The 22,854-nt window shown below is 37.4% G+C and overlaps 1 protein-coding gene across 8 annotated transcripts in view; it reads left to right on the top strand.

The window, feature by feature from the left end:
• CBLB (Cbl proto-oncogene B) overlaps positions 1-22,854 on the top strand; it is a 190,725-nt gene that overhangs the window by 73,272 nt on the left and 94,599 nt on the right. For all 8 annotated transcript variants that reach the window (XM_046658874.1, XM_046658873.1, XM_046658872.1 and 5 more), the window contains exon 4: positions 13,286-13,432. In XM_046658874.1, the coding sequence (XP_046514830.1) occupies positions 13,286-13,432 (147 nt within the window). The remainder of the gene's footprint in view (positions 1-13,285; positions 13,433-22,854) is intronic.

Here is a 22,854-nt window from a genome sequence, read left to right as displayed (position 1 = left end):
AAGCCGCACCCTGAGTAGCTGTGCCACAAAACGAAAAGATTACCCGGTGCTACGTCTACAGCCTGTTCTTTCTGGATTATTTGTAGCTTTTCTTTCTCTCTTAATATTTGATTCCTGAAAAAATACTTGATTAAGCAGAGAATATATGCAATCCTTCCCCCATCATTCTAATGTTTGACTGAAATATTAAAAATGGTTTCTTCTTTTTAAATATTTGGATTTTCTTTATTTTTGTTAAGTTTTCAATGATAGGTATCTCCAAGAGAGGAATAATGATTGATTCTCATGCTTAGTGTATAAATTAAATTCTACATCTTTTGAATATGGCAACACATCTGTTGAATTACCATTTCACTAAAAGCATTTATGTGTGTAAACAGGTACAATGATCTGTTCAGCAGAATTTTTAAATGTATTCTCAAGATTATTATAGTGATGGTTTAGTATGGCTGGGAGCCAAAAGAATTACATGAAAAAAAAATCACTGTGTATACCTCAGTGTTGATAAGTAAGGGATTATTAATAGTGCTTTACTTTTAAACAGAGACCCCAGTGAATAGAACTAGACAAGCCAACGTCCAGGACGATTTCTTATCTGGACATAATGTCAAATCTAGTTGTGTTAGATTGTCTTCAGAAAATATGTGGTTTAAATGGCAACTCAATTAGAAGACGCTGCTATACCGTCTATAAACATTGCGGGTCTTCACTTACATGTTACGTATGTATAATGTTAAGGAAATTCTCTATCTTTGAGTGAGCATTTAAGACTTGTAGAAATTAAGTCTGTTGTCAGTATAAATCAGTGGATTAGCTTAATGGTATTTTCACAGTTCAGTTCATTGTACAGTTACTTAAATAAATATGTTTTGGGAATTAACTATAGAAATTCCTTCAGATCCAAATCTGAGTAGGCTGCTTTCCAATTAGCATAGTCCAGATTTCTTCTAAAAACCTCTCTTGGGTGATTTGTTTTAGCATCAGAGAAAATGTAGAGGATGTAAAATTTATAATTTGTGATGTAAAAAATACTTTGTTAGGTAAGAATACCACTTTTAAATAATGTGTTTGGTCCTTTGTCTGTAACTTATTTACTTATTCCTATTGACAGAAGAGACTTCTATCCTTTCAACTCCTACTATTGATGATGATAATGGTAACGATAAGTTGGCAGCACTCACATGCTAGTAGTAATGGTTAAGATTTGTCCAATGCTTGCTGTGTGTCAGTCCCCAAGTGAGTTATCTACTGCTGTGTACTAAACCACCACAAAACTTCGGGGCTTAATTCAACAATAATTATGATTTGTTATGATTTTGTAGGTTGAACTCTACTTCATGTGGTGTTGGCTGGGGTGTTAGTTCAGCTGGATGGTCCAATGGCCTCACTCACAGCCTAGCATTTGTTGCTGCCTTGCAGCTGGGGCCTCACTAGGGCCTTTCTGCATGACTACTTGGGCTTCCTCACAGCATGGCGGCTAAATTCCAAGAGTGTTTTCCAAGATATAAAGGCAGAAGCTGCCTTTATAAGGCCTAGCCTCAGAATTTACACAGCATCATTTCCACCTCATCCTATCGATCAAAGCAAGGCACAGACTAGCCTAGGTAAAAGGAGAGGGAAGTAGACTCCATTCCATCATGGGAAGAGTGGCAAAGAATTTTTGGCCATTGTAATCCATCACAAATCCTCTGAGATAAGTACTGTTATAATTAATATTTTAGAAATAAGGAAACTATACCTTAGAGAGGTGAACTTACAACCCAAGGCCATCTGTTTACTAAGTGGTTAAGCTCCAGTTTAGGTAAGTTTGACTCCAGAGCTGGAGTTTTTAATGCTGTAACATATCGTCTTCTGAGTGTAGGCAGGTTAGATATATTTGTCTACCTACCCCAAAGGCAATATCTGGGGATGATTTTATTATGTGGGGGTTATTCCATTTGCAATCAGGCTGAAATAGTAAAGGGATTTGATTCATGGTGTTTACCAGCCGTCATGTGGTAAACTTAATAGTCTCTCTACATTTGGATATTTCTAAACTCTTGGTTGAGATAAAAGTTAAAATTCTTAGACATGATACTATGCTATGCCTACTACATATATTAGCACATTGCCTTACCAAGAACAAATAAATAAAATCAGCTTTTAAAACCCTGACTTTCCCAGTGGGCATACTCTGTTCTAGTAGTCTACATTTTTCATATGGTTTCAATATTCTAGTGTTTACTATTCATTAACATGAAACACAGAGTTTTTAAATTACCTTTTATTTTTTTAAAATTTCTTTTGCTTTGTGGTTTTCTTTGTTTTGAGAGCTAATGTTACTTAAGGGTTTTTCTTTGTTGAAAAAAGGAAAAGAAAGAAATGTCAGATGTCTTTTATGGTTAAGAACAAAATAAAAATCAAGGCTTCCAAATATACTAATGAACTTTTATACTTCCTATAATTTCAGCTTTACATGTTGAAGCTTTGCAGCCTAACTTCAGGATTTCTGCAATCTCAGAGGCATATTGAGGAAAATCTGTAAATTGAAAATGTTAGATAGCATGGTGTACTTCTATATTAGTTGTGAAATGGAGTCACAATTTTTTCCAGAAGCATATGGACTTTTTCATGCCAGAGCTGTCTAGTCACCTCTTACTGGCTGGAATAAAAGTGATGAAAACCCCATAGAATGGAGTGAGTCCTCAGAAATTATGTACCACAGTCGCTTCATTTTATAGCGGAAAACACTTCAGATGAGAGAAGCTCTCAGCTCTTTTTCGTATCATGGAGTAATGAGATGGGGAGAGATGTGTCTAGAACCCTGTGCTACCCGGGCCATGTTTTCCTTCACTGTATCCCAGTGTTTCCTTAACGAGGCTGGGGATGTAGAAACCACTTGCCTAGAAGGTCCCATCACTGCTCAGCTACAGAATAAGCTACATCCAGTTTAACTTTTGCCAGTTCATGAGAACTGTAGGCCCTTTAAAGTGTTTTTTTAAGAGCCTATCTCTTGTTGCTGTATTTAGAAACTTTAAGAAGTTTATTGTGGTCCAGGCAAGTTGTTCTGCTAATAACTATTTCTGGTTTTTTTTTTGAAGATTGGCCCTGAGCTAACATAACATCTGTTGCCAGTCTTCCTCTTTTTTAATTTCTTCTTCTCCCGAAAGCCCCCTAGTACATAGTTGTGTATCCTAGTTGTGGGTCCTTCTAGCTCTGCTGTGTGGGATGCTGCCTCAGCACAGCAATAAGAGGTGCTAGGTCTGCGCCGAAACAGCGAAACCCTGGGCCGCCGAAGCAGTGTGTGTGAACTTGACCACTCGGCCACGGGGCTGGCCCCTGCTAACAACTATTGCAGCCCTGTTTTTCTATGACTGTTTTACCTTTTGTTTTTCATTTTGAAAGAAAAGTCCCAATATAGTCTCACCACTTAAAAAAAAGCCCAGTATTTCTCTGTGAGGCTGGAGACAGCCTAAATTAGTCCCCTTCTCTTGAGCCATTATCATACATATACATCATATGTCTGATAAGGTGAAGGAAAAAATGTGGGTAATTGAATCCTCTGGTCATATATAACTGTAAATTTCTTTTATGCTGTTGTATGACAAAGAATATATGTGATTGCTAATTTAGCTATCTAACTGTGAGAGACTTTCTTGCTCCTAAAATTAATTCAACTTGAATTTAAGCATTCTGTAGGAGACAATTATAAAGGTAGGAGATAAAGTCACCAACTAGATTTAAGGATAATGAGACTTAAACAGAAGGAGCTGACTCCTCCTTCGGCTTGAGCAGTTACTGGACTGTTGGACCTTTGTATTCCCTGCTTTATTTTCTAAACATGTGAATTATGCTTGAGTCCTTCTTTTAGGGAAGGATTTGGAAACATACTGGCGTGCCATTGGTAAATGTACTATGGCGGAAGGGCTGATACTTTTCAGAACGTTGGGAATCCATGGCCAGCTAAGTGGTTTGGGGTAACTGCACCAGAGATACCTTCTCGACTTGAGAGCCAGAGCAGCCTGGGTGCCAGGGGCCCTGTCAGAGGATCTGGAAATCTGTTTAGTCCCCTACACGCACATTGCAGGTCTGCCTGACAAAATCAATATGCTGGCTTCTCAATGACATTTTTGTTTCTTGTTGAAAATAGGAATGTTTAAGGAAAAAAATAAAGACAAAAACCATTTATGTCTTTTTGTGTATATCCTATATTATTTTCTATTTATCTGTAGTATGATATTTAGCTTTAACTAAGACTGTACTGAGAATACTATGTATTATCCTTTTTTCACTTCACACTTTCATGTTATGGTGCAGGAGCGCACATGTACACACATAGACACACAAATGCACAATGGTATAATGTGGTATCCATATCAGATTATACAAAAAATAAATGAGGATTACTTGGCAAAATTGTGTTTATTTTTATATTTGCCCAACCATTTGAATAAAGATAATTTTAAACCGAGGGGAAAAGATGGGATGAATCTCATGATTTGAGTTTTCTTCTGTTAGTGACACACAGTATGAGCACCAGAGAGATGAGCTATCTCTTTCCTCTTTCTGTGGTTCGTTTGTCTTTCCAGGAGAGCAGGATTCAAGTGGGACAAAGGTATCCATAAGGGAAATTTCCAGAGCCAAAAGGAGGAAGTAACTGTCAGGGAACAGGGAGTGTGATGGGAAACTATGTTACATTTCCTCAGAAAGTATGACAAATGTGATCAATTTACTTGAGTTTCTGGAAACTAAAAATGGAGGATATAGCATTAATTTCTTTTAGCTTGCTGGTATTATATTTTGTCATTCACAAAGAAAATTAAAAAAAAAACTGATAGAGAAAAGACAAGACCTTAAAACTTACAGAACGAAGATTTTATTTTGTAATTTAGAGTCAAACTCCAGATTTTTAATTCTCTGTTAAAGCAACTTTTGGTAAAATTCCTTTTCATCAAGGTTTTGAAATTTGGTGCTTCACTGTGTGGTGTTTCTGTGACTTGTTTCTATGTACTACTCTTATCTGCCTGTTGATTAGCACTTGTTTTTGGGTCAGGAAAGTCTTTCTTATTTATAGTCCTTTAATATTTTCAGAGTCCTTGAAATTAAGATTTATTGGCTATCTATTATGTGTAAGAAGCTGTTACAGGAATAATAAGACTTTTTTTTTTTCCGACAAAGACTTTTTCTCGATAGAAGTGAAGTGCAGTATGTATATACAATAACCGTCATGCACTTCAGAGAAACCTTTGTCCTGTGGCAGGTACCGTCAAGTGGCGGAAGTGGTGTGGCATTTAATAACCTGATAGATCACATCTGGGAAGAGCTATGCAAAGAGACCCTGGGAGTATTTTGACATAAAACGGATGCAGGTGAAAGTTCCCTGGGCTGAGGCATGGGAGAGGAAGAAGAGCTGGATTAACTGACAGTGTGGATCAGGAAAAGCAGGAGACCATTCACAGGAGCGCAGAGAAGTGGGGTGAGAAATGGTAGAAAGGTAGCTTGGTCCCATGAAAGGTAGAAATCTTGAAGAAAATATTCTTTTGGAGAATTTTAAACTATATGCTATTGAGTAAAAACCAAACAAAAGCCATCCTTGAAGTGTCAAGTGTGATAAAAAAATAAAAGTAAAAATAATGGAGTAGGGAATGTAACAAGTAAAAGATAATTAAGAATTTTTCATTAGAAGGAATAAATGCTAATTGAGATAATTCAGGTTGACTTCACTATATATATATATATATATATATATATATATATACATACATATATTTTACGATCTACTGGGAATTGAAAAGAACAAAAAGTAAATATAGATTTAAAAAAGAATGTTGCTTCAAGGTCAAGATTGTTTTGCTTGTTGATGAGACTTTTCTTTTATCAAATTACCCCAGGTCATAAAAGTATAGTTTGAACTTCTAATGTTTCTTTTTCTTTTGAACAAGAACCTAACAAAGAAAATCAAACAAAGAAAACAAAGTTCTGTGTTCTGGTTTCTTCTATATGAATCTCATAGCAATGATGACTTTCCACTTAGTTCACAGAGCTTGCATTGTGTTTTATCTTAAATAAAAAGGAATGTAGGAATGGATTTTTTCTTTTCTTTCTCAACTAATAGACTAGTCTACATTTTAAATATTTGTTTTACAAAAGGATACTTGTTACAGATTAGGTTTAATCAAAAGAAGTCCAAAACTAAAGACAAAAGAGTTTTCTTTGTTGAAGTAGATATTGTTAAACTTTAAAACCAGATGAAAGTATGAGTGATCATATCATACTGTAGCAGGTTCCCATAATAAATTTTCCATAAAAACTCTTTGTTGAAATCATCAAAGGGATGTTGTTAATCCTCCTTTGGCATTGCCGCAAAGTTAAAATAACATTTAAAAAAATTATTTGGGAAGCTTTATTGAATATATTGAGATAAGGTTTATTATAGTCCTTTTCTTCATGCAGACCGCTGTCGTAATCGTAGGAAACTTCGAAATCCACCTGAATGACCCCATCCAACCTTGGAGTTACCTAGCTCTTAGCCTACTTCACCTTCCCACTGCTGGAGCTGCCTGTTGCAGGGCCACATTCTGGCCAGAACTACATCACCCCAGAAATCGGAAACTCCTCCGTCCCTCTCTCTGATGACCACCTTGGCCCTGGTTCTGTCTCAGCTCTGTTCCCACTACAGTGTTCTGCACCTTTGGAGATCTCTGAGCTCCTTAAATTCATCAAGAGTAGGATTGTGTCATCTTCATCTTTGTATCATCAGTTCCTAGACCAAGCCAAATATGTAATAGGCACTCAATCAAACTTTGTGAAATAAAGACTGAATGGCTGAATCAAATATGCCCGGTGTTTGCCTTGGAATTATAAAAGACCTCCGTGACAATTAATGATCTTAATGGGTTAGAATGGTGATTTTTACCTTACTAAGATGGTCATCAGTTTAATGGACAATAATATTGTATGGGAAAAGAATAAAGACTGCTATGATATATATTTATACTTTTAAACAGAAGTGGTAGGTAGAATTAATAATAATAACCTTTTTATTGAGAGTTTTTAAAATTAGATGTGTAAGACTCTTACCTATATGCCTTCTTTACTCCTCACAGCAACTTGGTGAGACAGGCATTTTTATTTAAAATTTTTAGAGATAAGAAAACTGATTCCGTGAGAGAGGTTAAGTAACTTGTTCAAACCTGGGCACTTGTCAAAGGATTTTACATGTGAACATGATAGACATATTTCACGTTGAGTTATGTTGAAGTAAGGCATTTGCAAATTGTCCACTTAAAACTATTTTAGCAAGCAGATCTGTTTACCCTGAGAGCAGCATCCTTATTTTGAGGGATAGTCTCTTGCTCTTAGTGTAGACCTTTGTAGGCAACACGTTCAAGAGCATACTACAGAGAGATCGAATGATGCCCATGTTTCACCTTTCCCAGCCACACTTTCGGGCTTGGCCTCCCTAGCCATGTTAGTGGTGGATGATGTATTCTTTTCACAAAGGAAAAAGACCTTCCTTGGTTACCTATTGTAATGCAGGTTTTGAGCTGGCATAGTTTGCTAAATTCCTTTGTAAGTGAGCAGTTCAGTTTCTAAGACGTGACATAAAGCAGCTTGGAAAACTGCCCTGCTGCCTGCATCTCAGGTGAGGTTGTTTCTGCGCACACTCTTGACTTCTCTTATGCCTGAGGGTGGACACTGAGTCTTTATTGGTATTTAGACTTTTAAGATCTGCTTCATACTCCCTTAGAAGTATTGAAAACTTTAAAGCATTTGGGTAGGGGATCGGTAAGATCCAGTTTGATTTAAGCCTCTCAGAATCTATCTTAATAACAGTCTGTTCTCAAGAGGGATAAATGAAAGGCAAGGCTTCCATCAGCCTAGTCTCCTCAATTTCTTAGGAATCAGAATGTCCCCAAGGTCAAAAGCAGTGTGAAGTAACTCTCTAAGCCCGTCTTGGAGGGCACTACATCAGAAATACAGTGTGAAGTAACTCTCTAAGCCCGTCTTGGAGGGCACTACATCAGAAATACAGTGAATGGAAATTGCTCTTTAACTGGACCTGAGTCTCATTTTAAGTGCACTGTTTATACTCTTTCCTCCTTGCCTTTCTTTTTATGTTGAATTTGTTTCACCTTGTAAAGATTAAGAAGAGCATGTTCTAGCTTTTAAATGTGAGAATTGAATTATTAATAGATTTTGGATAAAAAATGGTCTCCCATTTCTTCTGCCAAAGGCAGTACCTTCTCACACACTTTGGACCTCTCTGATATAAAGTGTCATTTAAAGGTTTTCACTAGTTCGGCATTTAAAGCTTTTAATTTCTTCCTTGATTTATGGCACAGCTGTTTCTTGAATGGAGAAAATGCAAGGACTGTGTGCCATCTAATTAGATTACATTCCTGTGTGTCTCCCACATTGAGTGGAGGCTACTAATCAAATCTTGATATTTTTAATTTGTTTTTCAAATTTAATTCATCACATCAAGATAGTTATAATGGGTGCCTTGCCCGCACTGTGCTGTATCATAATAACCTATTCATGTCTTTTTCTCCCATATTATGTGATAAATTTATTAAAGGTAGGATTGTGTCATCATCAAACCTTTTGTGTCCCTGGTCTCCTTATGCTGTTGGCTGTCGCCAGCTTAGGCTCCTAAAACTTACTCATTAACGCTGAGGCTCTATCATCCCAGCAGTCATGCTCAGTCACTCTGCTCCAACCTCATTTCTGTGCAGTCATTTGACTTGACTTTTGTAGAAATTGATTCATACTGTTTTAAAGAAATACAACCGTAGGTGATTAAATCCAGGGTAAAAGAGGTACCTTGCTTTTTCGGTGATATTCTTGACATTGCTGATGCATTTGTCATAGTTTTCTCTTTTGTAAATGTAGCTAGCTGCCCCGCTGTCCTCCCCCTCCTTGGCTTTTTTCTCCTCTCTGCCTCCCCAGCCCTTCTTCAGGTCTCTGCTAATATTAGCATCTTCACTGATTTACCCGGTTGACATCTAGAAGCTACTTTTTGATTACCTGGTATTTCAAATTACTTTTATTCTGAAATTATTTCTTATTAAAAAAACCCCACACAAATTTTAAAAATGGCTTAGCTTGGGATGATTAATGGGAGATATGTGATAGTAATTAGTCAAAATAAAGTATCTCCTATATGTGAAATAAAGTGTTGCAAAATTCCTTGTAAAATTACAGTAGTCCCATGTTATCTCTGGGGGATTCGTTCCGTGATCCCCAGTGGATGCCTAAAACCACAGATATTACCGAACGCTATGTATACTATGTTTTTTCCTATGCATACAGACCTATATAAAGTTCAATTTATAAATCAGGCACAGTAAGAGAGTAACAACAACTAGTAGTAAAATAGAACAATTATAACAATATATTGTAATAAAAGTTATCAAAGATCTTTGTAACCTCAGCGTACAAGATTTTTTTCTTTCCTGACTAAGTGGAGAACTTTCACCTTTTCACTTGAAGCACTTCATGGCTTCTCTTCGACGTTTTGGAATTGCCAGCATCCCTTTTCTTGCACTTTGGGGCCATTGTTAGTAAAATAAGCGTGACTTGAACACAAGCACTGCGATACCGCGACAGTCAATCTGATAACCAGGAGGCTAAGTTGGACTCACAGGCAGGTGGTGTGTATAGTCTGGATGTGCTGGACAAAGGACTGAGTCACATCCCGGGCAGGACGGAGCTCGACTGCCCAAGATTTCATCACACTACTCAGAATGGCACACAGTTTAAATCTTATGAATTGTTTATTTCTGGAATTTTCCATTTAATATTTTTGGACCTTGGTTGACAGCAGGAAACTGAAACTGTGGGTTACTTTGCAGATAAACTTTGATTTCTTTAGTTGTTTGCAGTGGGGTAGTTTTAGTGATAGAAACACATTCTTAATTAGTAAGCATCTAATCCTTTATTAAGCAGTCATCAGGTTTGGCCTTATGATGAGGGACAATCAAGTGGACTTAGAGAAATGGGCTAAATGTGGAGAAATTGCGTAATAGGCAAAAGCATTTCGTCTACAAAGAAGATGTTAATTGTTGCCTTTCTTACCCCTGTGTTTATGTGGTCATAAAGATGACTGTATTCTTGGATTTTATTTTCAAAATTAGAGGTGGTTATTATTTTTAAAATGGATATCAAATGGTGCAGAATAGGGTGGGGAATTAAAGCACATAATGTATAGCAGAATATAGTCAACAAACCTCCCACGCACACATGCATAATCACATAAGACAAATCCTATTTGCTGTGATAATAAATTTAAATGACATCAGATGACAGAATTAGCTGTCAGTTCTTTTCATATTTTGGTGTGGATGGCAACTTCTGTAAATTAATCTTTTAAACAGTGGATTTGGAGAGTGATTATTTACATAAGTATGGTGTGCATGTATTTAAAAGTTAGATACAAAAATATAGGGGCCAGCCCCATGGCGTAGTGGTTAAGTTCACACGCTGTGCTTTGGTGGCCTGGGGTTTTCAGGTTCAGATCCCAGGAGCAGATCTGGCACCGCTCATCAAGCCATGCTGTGGGAGGCATCCCACATATAAAATAGAGGAAGATGGGCACAGATGTTAGCTCAAGGCCAGTCTTCCTCAGCAAAAAGAGGAAGATTGGCAACAGATGTTAGCTAAGGGCCAATCTTCCTCACACTAAATATATATATATATATATTCTTGTATATGTGAAAAATAAAGTAATATGAAACTGTTGCATTCGCATATTTTCAACAACCTGAATTTGAATTTCTTTGAAGACTAAAGGCAAAATCTATATTTTGACTGCCTTAGTTTATACAAAAAGTCAGATAAAAATGTGTTGATCCACTTGCAGGAACAAGAAAATTGAACTATATGCACATTTTAAAATTAAGCAGTGATTGGTTATGGGTACCAGTGATCACTAGAGCTTCCAGCCTGTAAATTATAAAGATACGATGTTATTATTTCTGCTGTAAATTTTAGTGTCTACATAGCCAGGGGATCTAATATCCCAGATGGCTGCTCACTGGCATTGTGCTTCAGACCTGAGAGCTAACAAATAAAAATGAAAAACATTTGGCGATGATTAAAGAACAAAGAAACAAGAGGATGGAGAGCAACCGGTTCAGAAAATAAGGAACAGTTGCTTTACCCTAATTATAGCCATCTTGACTTCTCTTCTTTCTTCTGTATGAATTGGAAGTTTGGTGGAAAATTAACCCTTTTGCCTAATTATAGAAATAAATTTATTGCAGATTTTCTAAAGTGACTTTATGTTTTTCCTTAAGCTCAGATTTCAAAAGTCAGTTGCAGTGTGCATTGGCCACAGTCCTTTCCTTTGATAGTTCAGCAGTTCGCTTTTCATTTCCTAAGACTGAATTTTTTATATCTTCCATCATCTAAATGAGGGTGTGTTGACATAAATAAGAATATGAAAGATTCAACTAATTAAAAAAGTTTTACATCTGGATGAGGCTGAGTTGTGCTTAAGTGTGGCTGAGTCTAAGAAATGATAGAACATTCTGTGTAACCATCATGATTTTGCAGATTTTTTATTGTTCCCGTTCAGCACTAAAATAAGGCCTGAGTTCTGACCCTTGTTTTTCATAAATCTTCTCATAGTTAATAACGCTTGTGGAAATTGGGACATTTTGGGTTTTCCAATAGAGATGAATTTGTTGAGATGTAGATTAGTTTATACTTTATTGCTTGCTCTTCATTCCTACTTTTACCACTTTTTATCACAAATGCCTTCATTTATTCTGTGTTCCTCTTTCCTCTTCTATAGGAAGCTATATATTTCTTTTGTAAATGTTTTAGAAAGAGTGACACCCATTGACTTTATAGACGGGTGCATACCATATGATCTCCTTGGTACCTAAAATGGCTTTTTTTGCTTATTTGAGATTAATTAAACACAGGTACGTGAGTAAAAATGAGGCAAAGAACCACAACTTTCAATGTCAAAGGCCTGTTGAAGCATTGGTTTTGTGTGCATTGCAGATTGATGGCTTTCTCTGTTAATTTTCCTCTATATTTACTTTAGTTCTAAAGCAGATGCCTCCTCCCCACACTCACCCCCGACCCCTCAACACACACACACAAAAGCAGCTGAAGCTTCCAAAGGAAAAGATGTTATAGGTGTGCCTGTTGAGTTCTGGTGGTTCTGAGTAAACAGGAATATAAAGAAGCAAGGTCGGTCCAAGACTGAAAAGTTTTTTGTAGTATCTTGTGTTTCAGTTGTTTCCTTACTATCTGGCACTAGCAGTTGTGGACTGATAAGCGTAATTAATGTTGTAAACGTATGCTCTGGTAGGAGGCAGTGCCGATGATACCGCCGTTTTGAAGTAGGAATCCTGTTTTGAATCGTGAGAATCCCCTGAACTTACCATGAAAATCAGAATAGAGATGACACCTGCATTTCCCTCCATCCCGAACCGTTTTTTCATAGTACCATAACTTCCTTCTAAAACAGAGACTTGATCAGTTCCTTAAGCTTTTTAATCAATTTTGGCTCCCAGTTCTTTGTAGCAGTGGATCTTAAGGAGGGGAGTACGTTAGAATTGCCCAGGGAGCTTCTAAAATATGACATATCTGGAACTCGACATCAGAAACTCTGATTTTTAGGTAGGAGTGGCAAGTGTATTTGACAGAAGCTGTGTTCATTGTTTCAGATGCCTCTTTATGTCATGTCCCAACCACACGTCCTCATCCTGTCGCAGGCCATTTCCTCCAGTCGCCTTCTGCTCTTCACCAGCCTTACTTAGGCAAGATATTGTACAAACCATTCTATTCCAGCCCTCTGTACTTTTGAACATGCTGTTCCTACTGCCAAAATACCTTCTCCTTTCCTTCGCTCCCTCCCCTTCTGTCCATTCCAGGTCTGTCATCTGTCAAACAACTACTTATCTTCCTGGATTCTCCTGTAATGACAAATCTTTATTAGATTAGTCATTGCTAGAAATAGTCACACTCTCTTTTGTGTTTAGCATTTATATCTGATGATGATTTTTTTAGGTGTCCCTCTCTCATAGTAAACTCATGTAATTTATCTTGTTCATGAGTGAGCACATGGGTATGGATGAGTGATAAGTGAAAGCCTGATAGGAATTTAAATATACAGTTTTTATCAACATTGTTTTTAAGGACATTAAGTTGAGGTTCGTGACCAGCCACCAAGATCTAGGTTGATACAGTACTTAATTTTATTTTTTATAATGTATATTCCCATTAAAACTGACATGCATATATATATTTATTTTTTCCCTTCATTTTTCCTCCCTTGTGTCTACAGACGAAATCTCACAAAACTGTCCCTTATCTTCAGTCACATGCTGGCAGAAATCAAGGCAATCTTTCCTAATGGGCAATTCCAGGGAGATACCTTTCGAATCACGAAAGCAGATGCTGCAGAATTCTGGAGAAAGTTTTTTGGGGACAAGTAAGTACAAATCATTTCACAGTTTGGCTCCATCTTTGAAAAATGGCCTAATCCTGCCTCCAATTCCATATGGTATAGATCTTACTTGGGTATTTTGAGAATGTACTTGAGTGTTTTTGATAAGTGTTTTGATTGCTAATTTTTCTGTTAAGTTAGCCACCAAAAGTATACCTCAATAGCTGGATAGTTTTATGTCATTACCAAGTAAATGTCAGTTATACGACATTTACTTATTTGATGAGCATTTGAGTTAGAGTTTGCTCTAAGAAGCAGCGGTATGTAAGATAGAGTCTCTCTACATGGGAAGCTCATAACTTTTTGTAACGGTACATGCATAAAACACATACACAGAATAAAAGGCAGAAGGGATAGATATTTTAAAAACGGCGTAAATAAGTTGTGATGATTCCAAGAGGGGAACAGTTGCTTCAGGATTTCAGGATCAGGGACTACTTCCTGGAGGAGGTGGTGTCTAAGCTTGGTTAAGATCTGAAATCAAGGTGGGAAAAGGCCTGTATTTAGACTTGCTTTGTCTCATTGCACAGAAAGTATACATGTGTAAACAAGATATGAAAATGAGGATAAGGTTATCACAAAGTTGCCTTCTATCACAAAGTAGCTAAAGATGTTTCCTTTAGGTACTTCCTACCCAGACACAAGCTCTGGTGAGTTAAGTAAATACTAGGGATTGAATGTCTAAAGTCAGTATAATTTAAATAAAACTTGCACGGTTTTTCTTGGGAATCTCTCAGTGAGATGATCAAGAACTGAGCATCAAGAGGCAATGGTTTCTTGCCTAGCCTTTTAAGGGTCCCTTTGATGAGGTAGTGCCCTAAGAATGTCCTTCAACACAGGCAGAATCCTGGCTGAGTGTTAAGGAGGAAGAGTGATTGCTTACACATAGATTTCTGTTTTCATTCCTGTAGTTAAAAGTCTGTATTTATACATTAGCTGATGATAGGAGACATATAAAATGTTGATCTACACTTTTGATGATCGTAGCCCTCTGATGCTGGTGAATTAACTGTAACATTGGGTTTTCTTTCCTTTTTCTTTATGAAGTGCTCTTTATCTATAGCTACCGCCATGATTAGAATATATTTACATAAAGCAATGCACATTTTATTAGGTACATAATGTTTTGGTTTTGAAAATATTAAAACCTTTAACCCACTTCTTAAATAAACTGTATTCTGAATTATTCTTAGGCACTAGAAGAGGAAATGTGGTTATTGCCATTAACACAGACATTGTGTCCCAGAAATTTAGCTATTTGTAATGCTCCTATATGCATTCACAAATGAGAAATTAAAAAGAGAAAACGTTCCTTCTCATCTATTAGAATAGCGGTCAAGTGTATGCTAATTAAATATTTGTGACTGGTAGGAGGCAGAAGGGATGGCCTTCTGGAGAGAGGAGCTGCGAGGAGTTCTTGAAGTTACAGCTCATATATTAGCACTGAGCCAATGCAAACAGTTGGTGACTTCAAAATAAACTTTATCTTAAAATTTTAAGAAAACCTATAGGGCAAATTGTTTGTGGTGTTTCTTTTTGAAAACTGAGAATTCTACTGTTATAAAATTGTTTGCTTGCCAAAAGGTCAGTTAAAAAAATAGACAGATTACTCACACGTTTTCCAAGAGAGGAGTTAGTTTTGCTGGCACCTCAAGACACAGAGAATTATGCATTGAGACATCTTTATTTCCCTTTATTTATAACCACAGACATCAAGAGGCTGAAATTTCTGTCCAACTGCTACATGAGTGAAACCACTAGTGAATCAAATGGGGCATTCTTGAAATACAGATTAAATACTCTCCCTTCCTCCCAACCCTGTGCCTTTGTCTCCTGTCTTCACTTATTTTAGAAAATTGCTTGATTTGCTTGTAACATTTTTATTTTTGGATGAGAGCCAAATTTAAAGCTCCTTCTGGAACTCAGATGTATTTCTATAGTCATCAAAATTAATGATTCTTTTATTAGATCATTGGAGAAGACATCTTTATATTCTCTGAGGATTTTCACCTTATAGTTCCATTATATTTTATTGAATGAATGAACCCAGTAAATGAGTGATTTCAGAACTTTAAATTCCTTTATCTTCCTTAAGCTCTAATAGTAGTTTGTGTTTTTGCATAACTTAGTTCTCCTATGGAAGTATTTCCGTTCTTTATCTCGCTGCGTATTGAGGACATGTAAGCCTGCTTTCATTTGACCTAACCAAGTGCCTTTAAACTTGAAAGCAGTATTCTTTCCAAAAACAGAACCATTGAGAGGTAGGTTCTAAAAATAGACAGATTATGATTTTTATAAAGCAGCTTTTAGCTTAACTAGTATTACTGTAACTTTTTTCCCAAAAACAATTGTCAGCAAGAACAGAATATTAAGATTGAGTTAAATTTGGCAAAAAGCTATTGTTCAGAAAACTTTGTAAAACTCCTAAAGGCGATGTTAGGATTCAGATCTCGTAAACACAGGCAGCAGGCACACAAACCTCTTTAGGGGTCATATGCCCCCTGCTTCATCTCTCTGCTTCCAGGCCTTCTTGACGTCACGGCAGGCCCACCTCTGCTCAGGACCTGGCCCCTGCCGCCAAGAGGCTCTGCCAGCCCGGAGTCCCCAGGGATCACTAACACATCATGTGTCATGGGAAACCGGTTGGGAGGTTTTGCATTTGTTAGATTTTTATGCAAATTCATTGAATGTTTTAATAGTTGAATCCCGCTTTTGTTCTCTTAGTCTGTTGACCAGGAGACAGTAGAAATATGTAGGAAAAGAGCAGTGACGTTATTGAATAAATGTGTCTAAGTAAATTCTGTAACATGAGCCAAACCAAACTGCGTCTTCGCATGCTGGATTAGTAGTTTATAATTCAGAAACCTTAAGGATGAGGCTCCAAAGATGTATGATTAGCTTTAAAAAAAAGAAAAAAGACATTAATGTGATTAGACTCTGGGTGACAGTCATTTGTCTAAGCAAGTCTGCTAGCAGCTCCTGGGCTGCTCGTAATGAGGACTTCTTGTCATTGAGGAGATTTAGACATGCGTTTCCAAGCAGATGATGATTCAGCAAGAACCGAGGGTTCTAACTCCTGAATCTCTCTATGCACCTTCTCCTCCCCATGCTTCCTTTCCTTCAAGTTCTGTTCTTCAAGTTCAAGTTTGAGTTCTTCCCTGGACTACTGCAGCAGCTCTCTGACTGCTCTCTCTATCTTCAGTAACCTATCCGGTTGTGTTGCTTAGTGAAACCAGTGAGCCCTTTAAAAAGCAGAACTCATCATTCTAATTTGTTTTGCCTGAAATGCTTCTATGAATCATTATTAATTCTGGGTTAAAGTCCAAAATCCCATTAACATGACAAGCTCCGGGAACTGTTTTTGCTGGGTTCATCTGTTTGTGGTCCGCTCATCCTCAAAGACACAAGTAAACTGCTTAACACTCCACACTTATTTCCTAACATGCTTCTTTTTTCACACATCAGTGTCTTTGTTTCCCTCTCTTACACCCACTGCTGGGGAAGCCAGTCGCCCACACCCTACCCAGAGTTGCCACTCTGGCAGCTTTCCTTGACTCCCCATTCTAAGGTGGACACCCCTGCTCTGTGCTCTCAGGGACCTGTGCGCACCTCTGTCAGACTGCACTGCAGTGAACTGCTGACATGTTCACATTTTCCAGGAGACTAGAAAGATTTCTGGGAGGCAGGGATGTGCCTTACTGAGTTTTATTTCTCAGAGCATGGCACATCTCCTGGAGTGTGTAAGCTCTCCTTACTGTCAGCAGCCTGTGTGACTGAATGTGTGGATGAGTGCTTGGGTAGATGGTGTTTGTTCTCTGCTCAGAATTTTCAATAACTTTATTATCTACAAATTGATTTTTTTGTCATCGGTTCTTACACTTCTGCTCCCTGGCATGCCTCTCTCCCCCCTTTCTTTTTCACCTTTGTAGAATTTTGACTCTCTTCTGGTCTAGCTCAGAAGTCTTCTTTTCTGGATTGTTCCTACTAATATGCACCCTCCCACATGTTTGCCTTTAATTACTTTATGCTTTGTGTTCCTGTTATATTTTAAATACATTTATATTATTGAATTTATGTTTACTATATGGGTTTTCCTGTTTGATTATGAAGCTCCTTGTTGAATTTTTTATTCAAAAATTAGTAAAAACATACATTTATTAGAGTTATTTTATGTCAAACTCTGTGATCAATGCATTCACATATGCTGGCTCCATTTTCAGTATAAGATTTAAGCATTATTCTTTCAATGGCTATTGAATGAGTCCTTTGGGTACTGTCTATATAACAGACGCTCAGTAACTGTGGGTCAAGTTCATCGTGCATTTTTCTACCATTTAAGTTCTCTCCTCCTTTACTTATGTCCTGTTGTTCAGTCAAGTTGGATTATTTGGCTCTTTCCTGACACATCAGCAATTACAGGTTTCTGTCTTTGCCCATGTTGCTCCTTCTGCTTGAAGATTTTTATAATCTCTGGCATAAAAGTTCTCACTTGTCCCTCACAGTTGTCTTGCTCATGATTCTATCCCTTATTGATATTATTAGATCTTTTACTCCTCTAAGCTCTTATTTATCCTCTGTATTTGTTACTCTGTCAAGATTGTCTGTCTAGTTATCTTACTTCCCATTAGACTATAAACTCCATGGAGTCAGGCTTATTCATTCATGTCTGTGTTTCCGGAAGTAGCTCAGTACAGTGTCTCATGTTTAGCCCTCCGGGAGCTGCTGCTCTTTCCTTCAACTGAGTTGAGCAGTAGAGGAATGTGTGTGAGCCTGTGCATGTGAGAGAGAGGAGAGGCGGAATGTGCTCGCTTGCTTTGTCGAGAGGCAGTGTGCTTGGGGGTGGGTGTGCAGGCGCGCCGTCTGTGTTCAGGTGCCCACTGCAGCATTTACTAGCTTTCTGACTTTGGGCAAGCTACTTGGTTTTTCCAGCCGTCAGTTTCTTCCTCTGTGGAATGTGGATGATAGCAACAGTAATGCCTACTATCTAGGGTTGTTGCAAAGGTTAAAAGAGCTGAAATCTACCTCTAAGGCAGGTAGAGCAGTGTCTGGTGCATAGTAAGCACTCTGTGTTGTAGAGTAATTAACCAATTTAAACCTTCAATCTTGCTCAGAACCCTATGAGTATATTTATTAATTATTCTACAACTGATATAATCAATAGTCAACTTTGTATAATGGAGGTTCCACAGTTCCTAGAAATTTAAAAGCTAAATCCAAAAGGAGATGAAAGCTTTCTAAAATTGTGTGTATCCCTATGTAAAAGTAAGGTAGACTATAAGAAACTGACCTGCTTACCATGGAAAAATGATGATCTATTTATAGCTCAGTTCATTGCCTCTACCCCTGATTTCCTGGGGAAGTGGTATGGACCTTCTTTGGTTTCCTGTATTTTCCTTTCACTTTTAGTAAGAAACAAATGACCATGGTTTCTTTACCTTTCCAGTAAGAGAAAGACATGTTTTTCTAGCATATTAACTAGATCAGTTTTCCCTCTAATCAAAGAAAAGGCAACTTAGTCATATTTAATTAAAGGAGAGGTGCATGATAGAAATCAAGGACTGTTACAAAGAAACTGTGTAGCAGGAGCTCTAGCGAGAAAGAGGGAAGAAAAGAACTGAAATAAACTCAAGAATTGCTATTTAATATTGTTATTATTTGGTCAATTCCTATTATTGCCTGTTTTGAAAAATCAAACTATCTTTATATCAATAAGGAAAATAAAATTGCAGGGCTATTTTGTTCAGCTCATTGTAACAAGATCCCTAGATAGGAAAAGCAAATAAGTTGTGAAATTATAACTTTCTGTCTTTAAGCAGTATGTATTCAACTTGAGGAATACAGTATATAAAGATGATAAAAATTTACAATCAGTTCTGTCCCATTAGGAAAGTGCCTAAGGTATGTCACAGATACAGTTGTGCACCACGTAATGACATTTTGGTCAATGACAGACCACATGGATGACGGGGGTCCCATAAGATTAGTACCATGTAGCCTAGGTGTGTAGGAGGCTATACCATCTAGGTTTGTGTAAGTGCACTCTGTGACGTTCGCACAATGATCAGCCACCTGTCGATGCGTTTCTCAGAACATATCCCTGTCGTTAAGTGACACACGACTGTCGTGAGTTAATTACTTACTAGAGCGATATGGAGGGCTGGTATTTTGTATGAGTTGCACATGTGTTAATAAGGAGAATGCAGTCCGTTCAGCGGAGAATTCCACGAGTGGGACTGAATTGTGAAAGATAGAGTTACTTCAAGGTTCTGTAAATGGCGTTTGGTGTTTTTCTTCTTTTTGTTGTTGTTTTGTTCTGTTTCCTTCTTCTCTTCACTGTACTCCCCAGTAAGTGACATGTACCCCAGTGAAATCACCATGATGTAGGTTCTGGTTCTCACCCATGAAACATGATTTCCTTAGAGTCCAAGAGTATGATTAGAGAATGGACACAGTTTAACTGAGCTCACAAACTGATTTATAACCCAGAATAATGGTTTTATTAATTTACAACGATTAATGCTACTGTCAGGCAAATGATGATAGTGTAGTAAATTATATGTGGAGCCATATCTTATCCAGAACATTTCTTGGCGAGCATGGAATCTACATAAGGGGTGGTGGTTTGTGATCCACCAGGGGAATTCCCCTGCCTCAAGGACCAAAGTACTTAAAATTGTTATTCTTTCTTGGACTATGCTTTGAAAGCTCTGTCTCTTTCTGGCCTTTGCATTTGGTTGTTCCATAGACAAAGTTGCACTTTTAAAACTCTGTTCTTTGGAGTGCTGAGAACACTGGGGACCCATTGATGAGTTTTAAGTAGGGAAGTGGTCACGCTTGCATTTTAGGTGGGTTGCTCTTGCTGAAGTTTGGATAATGAATTTGAGCAGTGGTTCCCAAACTCATTCAATTGTATTCTTTATTACTAACTTATTACTGAATACTTTTTGAGCGTATAGTATCTATCGTCTGCATACATACATATACAGAAAAATACATGTCTACTATTCTACAAATAAATGTGTATTCTCATATATAATACAAATAAAAGATGCATTATAGTATAACTTTTTTAAATTATATAAAAATGCAAGTAGAATTTCAGTGTTTTTTCCTCATCCTAAAAAGGATCATCTTGCCTACCTCCTGGGATCTATGACTGCCTCCTTCAACCCTAACCCCTCACATACTTTAGAAACTGATAAATTAGGAGAGAGGAAGGAGACTGTTGCTGGAAACTAAGTAGAGATTATAATAATGTACTTAAGATTATATATACACACACATTAATTAATTAAAGAAGTGCATGAATTTGAGAATGCCATGAAGATAAAATTAATCATGCTTCATTACAAGATATGGGAGGTGAAATTGGAAGGAGTTCAATGCCATGCCTCAGTCTCTGGCTCAAACAATTGGGTACCGTTCACGGAGACAGTAAAAATAGGAAGAAGAGATTTGGCTATCAGATCAGTTCTGTTTGGCATGTGTTTAGTCTCATGCATACAGATAAATCCACATGGCGACATCTGTTAGTAGGTTGCATATATGGCCTTGAGGTTGTGGAAAGAATATAGAATAAAGATAGGATTTTAAATTTGCCAGCATGTTTATGAGACTTTGCAGATCGACAGCCTGTGGAATGTTTTCCTTGGCCTTATGCAGTATTTAAATTTTTTAAAAAGTTAGTTGGTAACTTTGAAAAATTATTGATTTTACGCAAAAATATTGTATTGAATTTCACTAAAAAGTTGAGAGTGAGGGCAACACTAGATGTGAATTCTGACAGGGCCCCAATTAGCTCGACCTGGGTGCCAGTTGCCCAGGTTAGATGTGCTCCCCTCCAGTTCATGGCCACCCTTGCCTCTTGACTCATGTTTCTCTATTTCTTAGTTCTAGTCGGTTGATCAGTTTAATTCATTAAAACAGAGTTTTTAAGTCACTTATTTTTTCCTTCTCAGAAGTTCTTATGTTGTATTCAGAGCAAGAATTATTTTCTTATAAAGTGTTTAATAATGTGCCTCTGGATTCAAAAAGGTCCTGATTTTTAATTCCTCTGAACATTTGTTCCCTTCTCTGCTAGATGTTTCTACCTTGGCAGGTAGAGAGACAGTTTCTCCTTTTGGAACAAAGAGCACTCTTGCTTCCTGACCCAGAAGATAGAGGTAGTATTCTCTCCAGATCAAAGAACAGACACACTTACTGACCGTTATAAAATATTTGGGCTCCCTAAAGTCTTGGTTCCTTTCCAGTTACAAACCCACTGTGCGCGAAGATGTCACCTGGCCCTCTCTGCATCTTCCTATGGGAGTTAGAGGCCAGGGGGCAAGTCCAGAAAATGCTGATGCTCTGACCACTGCTTTTGCTGGGAGAACAGAGTCCTTTGGCTCAGAGCCAGAAACGCTGTGTCTTCTGCCAGCACCCAGGAAACTGATCAGCTAACTCCTTAGCTTGAAATTGGGTAGAATCTGAGACTCTCTCCGGTTCTTTGGAACCAAGTTCTGCTGGTAAAAGCTTAATGGCAAAGTAAATAAAGCTTTTTAAAGTCAGCATTATCGCAGACTTTTTTGTTAGTTTGTAAGACAAGCTGGGCTCTTAATGCTAAAGGTAAGATCATTTTAAAGCCTTACCTAAGCTCTGCTGTGGCAGGACTTTCTACTTTTAGAGTATATAATTTCTTAATTTTGTTCAGTCTGACCTCAGCAAATCAAGGCCATCTTGCTGTGATCTGTGAGCTATTGTGTTTCATGTGTATTAGGAACCTACCACATGTCACTGAACTTTCAGAGAAAATATACTGAAGGACAATTGCTTTTTTGTCTTTATATATTATAGATGTGAATCTTTTGTTAATTTTATGTATGTAAATAGTTTCTCCCAATATGTGGCTTTCTTTTTGACTTTGTTAATGGTATCTTTTCATGAATACAGGTTTTTAATTTGTCTTTTCCTTTTATCCTTTGACCCCCATTTTGGGTTCTGTTTAAATTTTTGCCTGCTCCAAAGTAATGCATGCATAAGACAGTCTCTTAAGTTTCTTCCAGAAAACTTTATTGTTTTATATTTCATATTTAGGTCTAAGGTGAATCTAAAATTGATTTTTATTTGGTAGGAGTCAAGATTCAGTTTCATCCATATGTACATCCATTTGACCCAGCAACATTTATTGAAAATATCGTCCATTCTCCACTGCTGTTTATATATAATTGATGTCATACCTCCAGTGTCCAGATACGGTTGCATTTGTTTCTAAACTTTCTGTTTTGTCCTATCTGTGTGTTTGCTCATCCCTGTGCCAGTGCTGCATTGTTTTCATTAACGTAAAGGAGCAGAAGCTTGCCGCTGTTTTTCTGGTTGAGGATTGGCTTCATTATTCTTGGCTCTTGGCATTTCCCTATAAAGTTTAGAGT

This window comes from Equus quagga, chromosome 4 (genome assembly GCF_021613505.1).
Source record: "Equus quagga isolate Etosha38 chromosome 4, UCLA_HA_Equagga_1.0, whole genome shotgun sequence".
NCBI lineage: Eukaryota > Metazoa > Chordata > Mammalia > Perissodactyla > Equidae > Equus > Equus quagga.
This window is presented reverse-complemented; position numbering and strand designations above follow the sequence as displayed.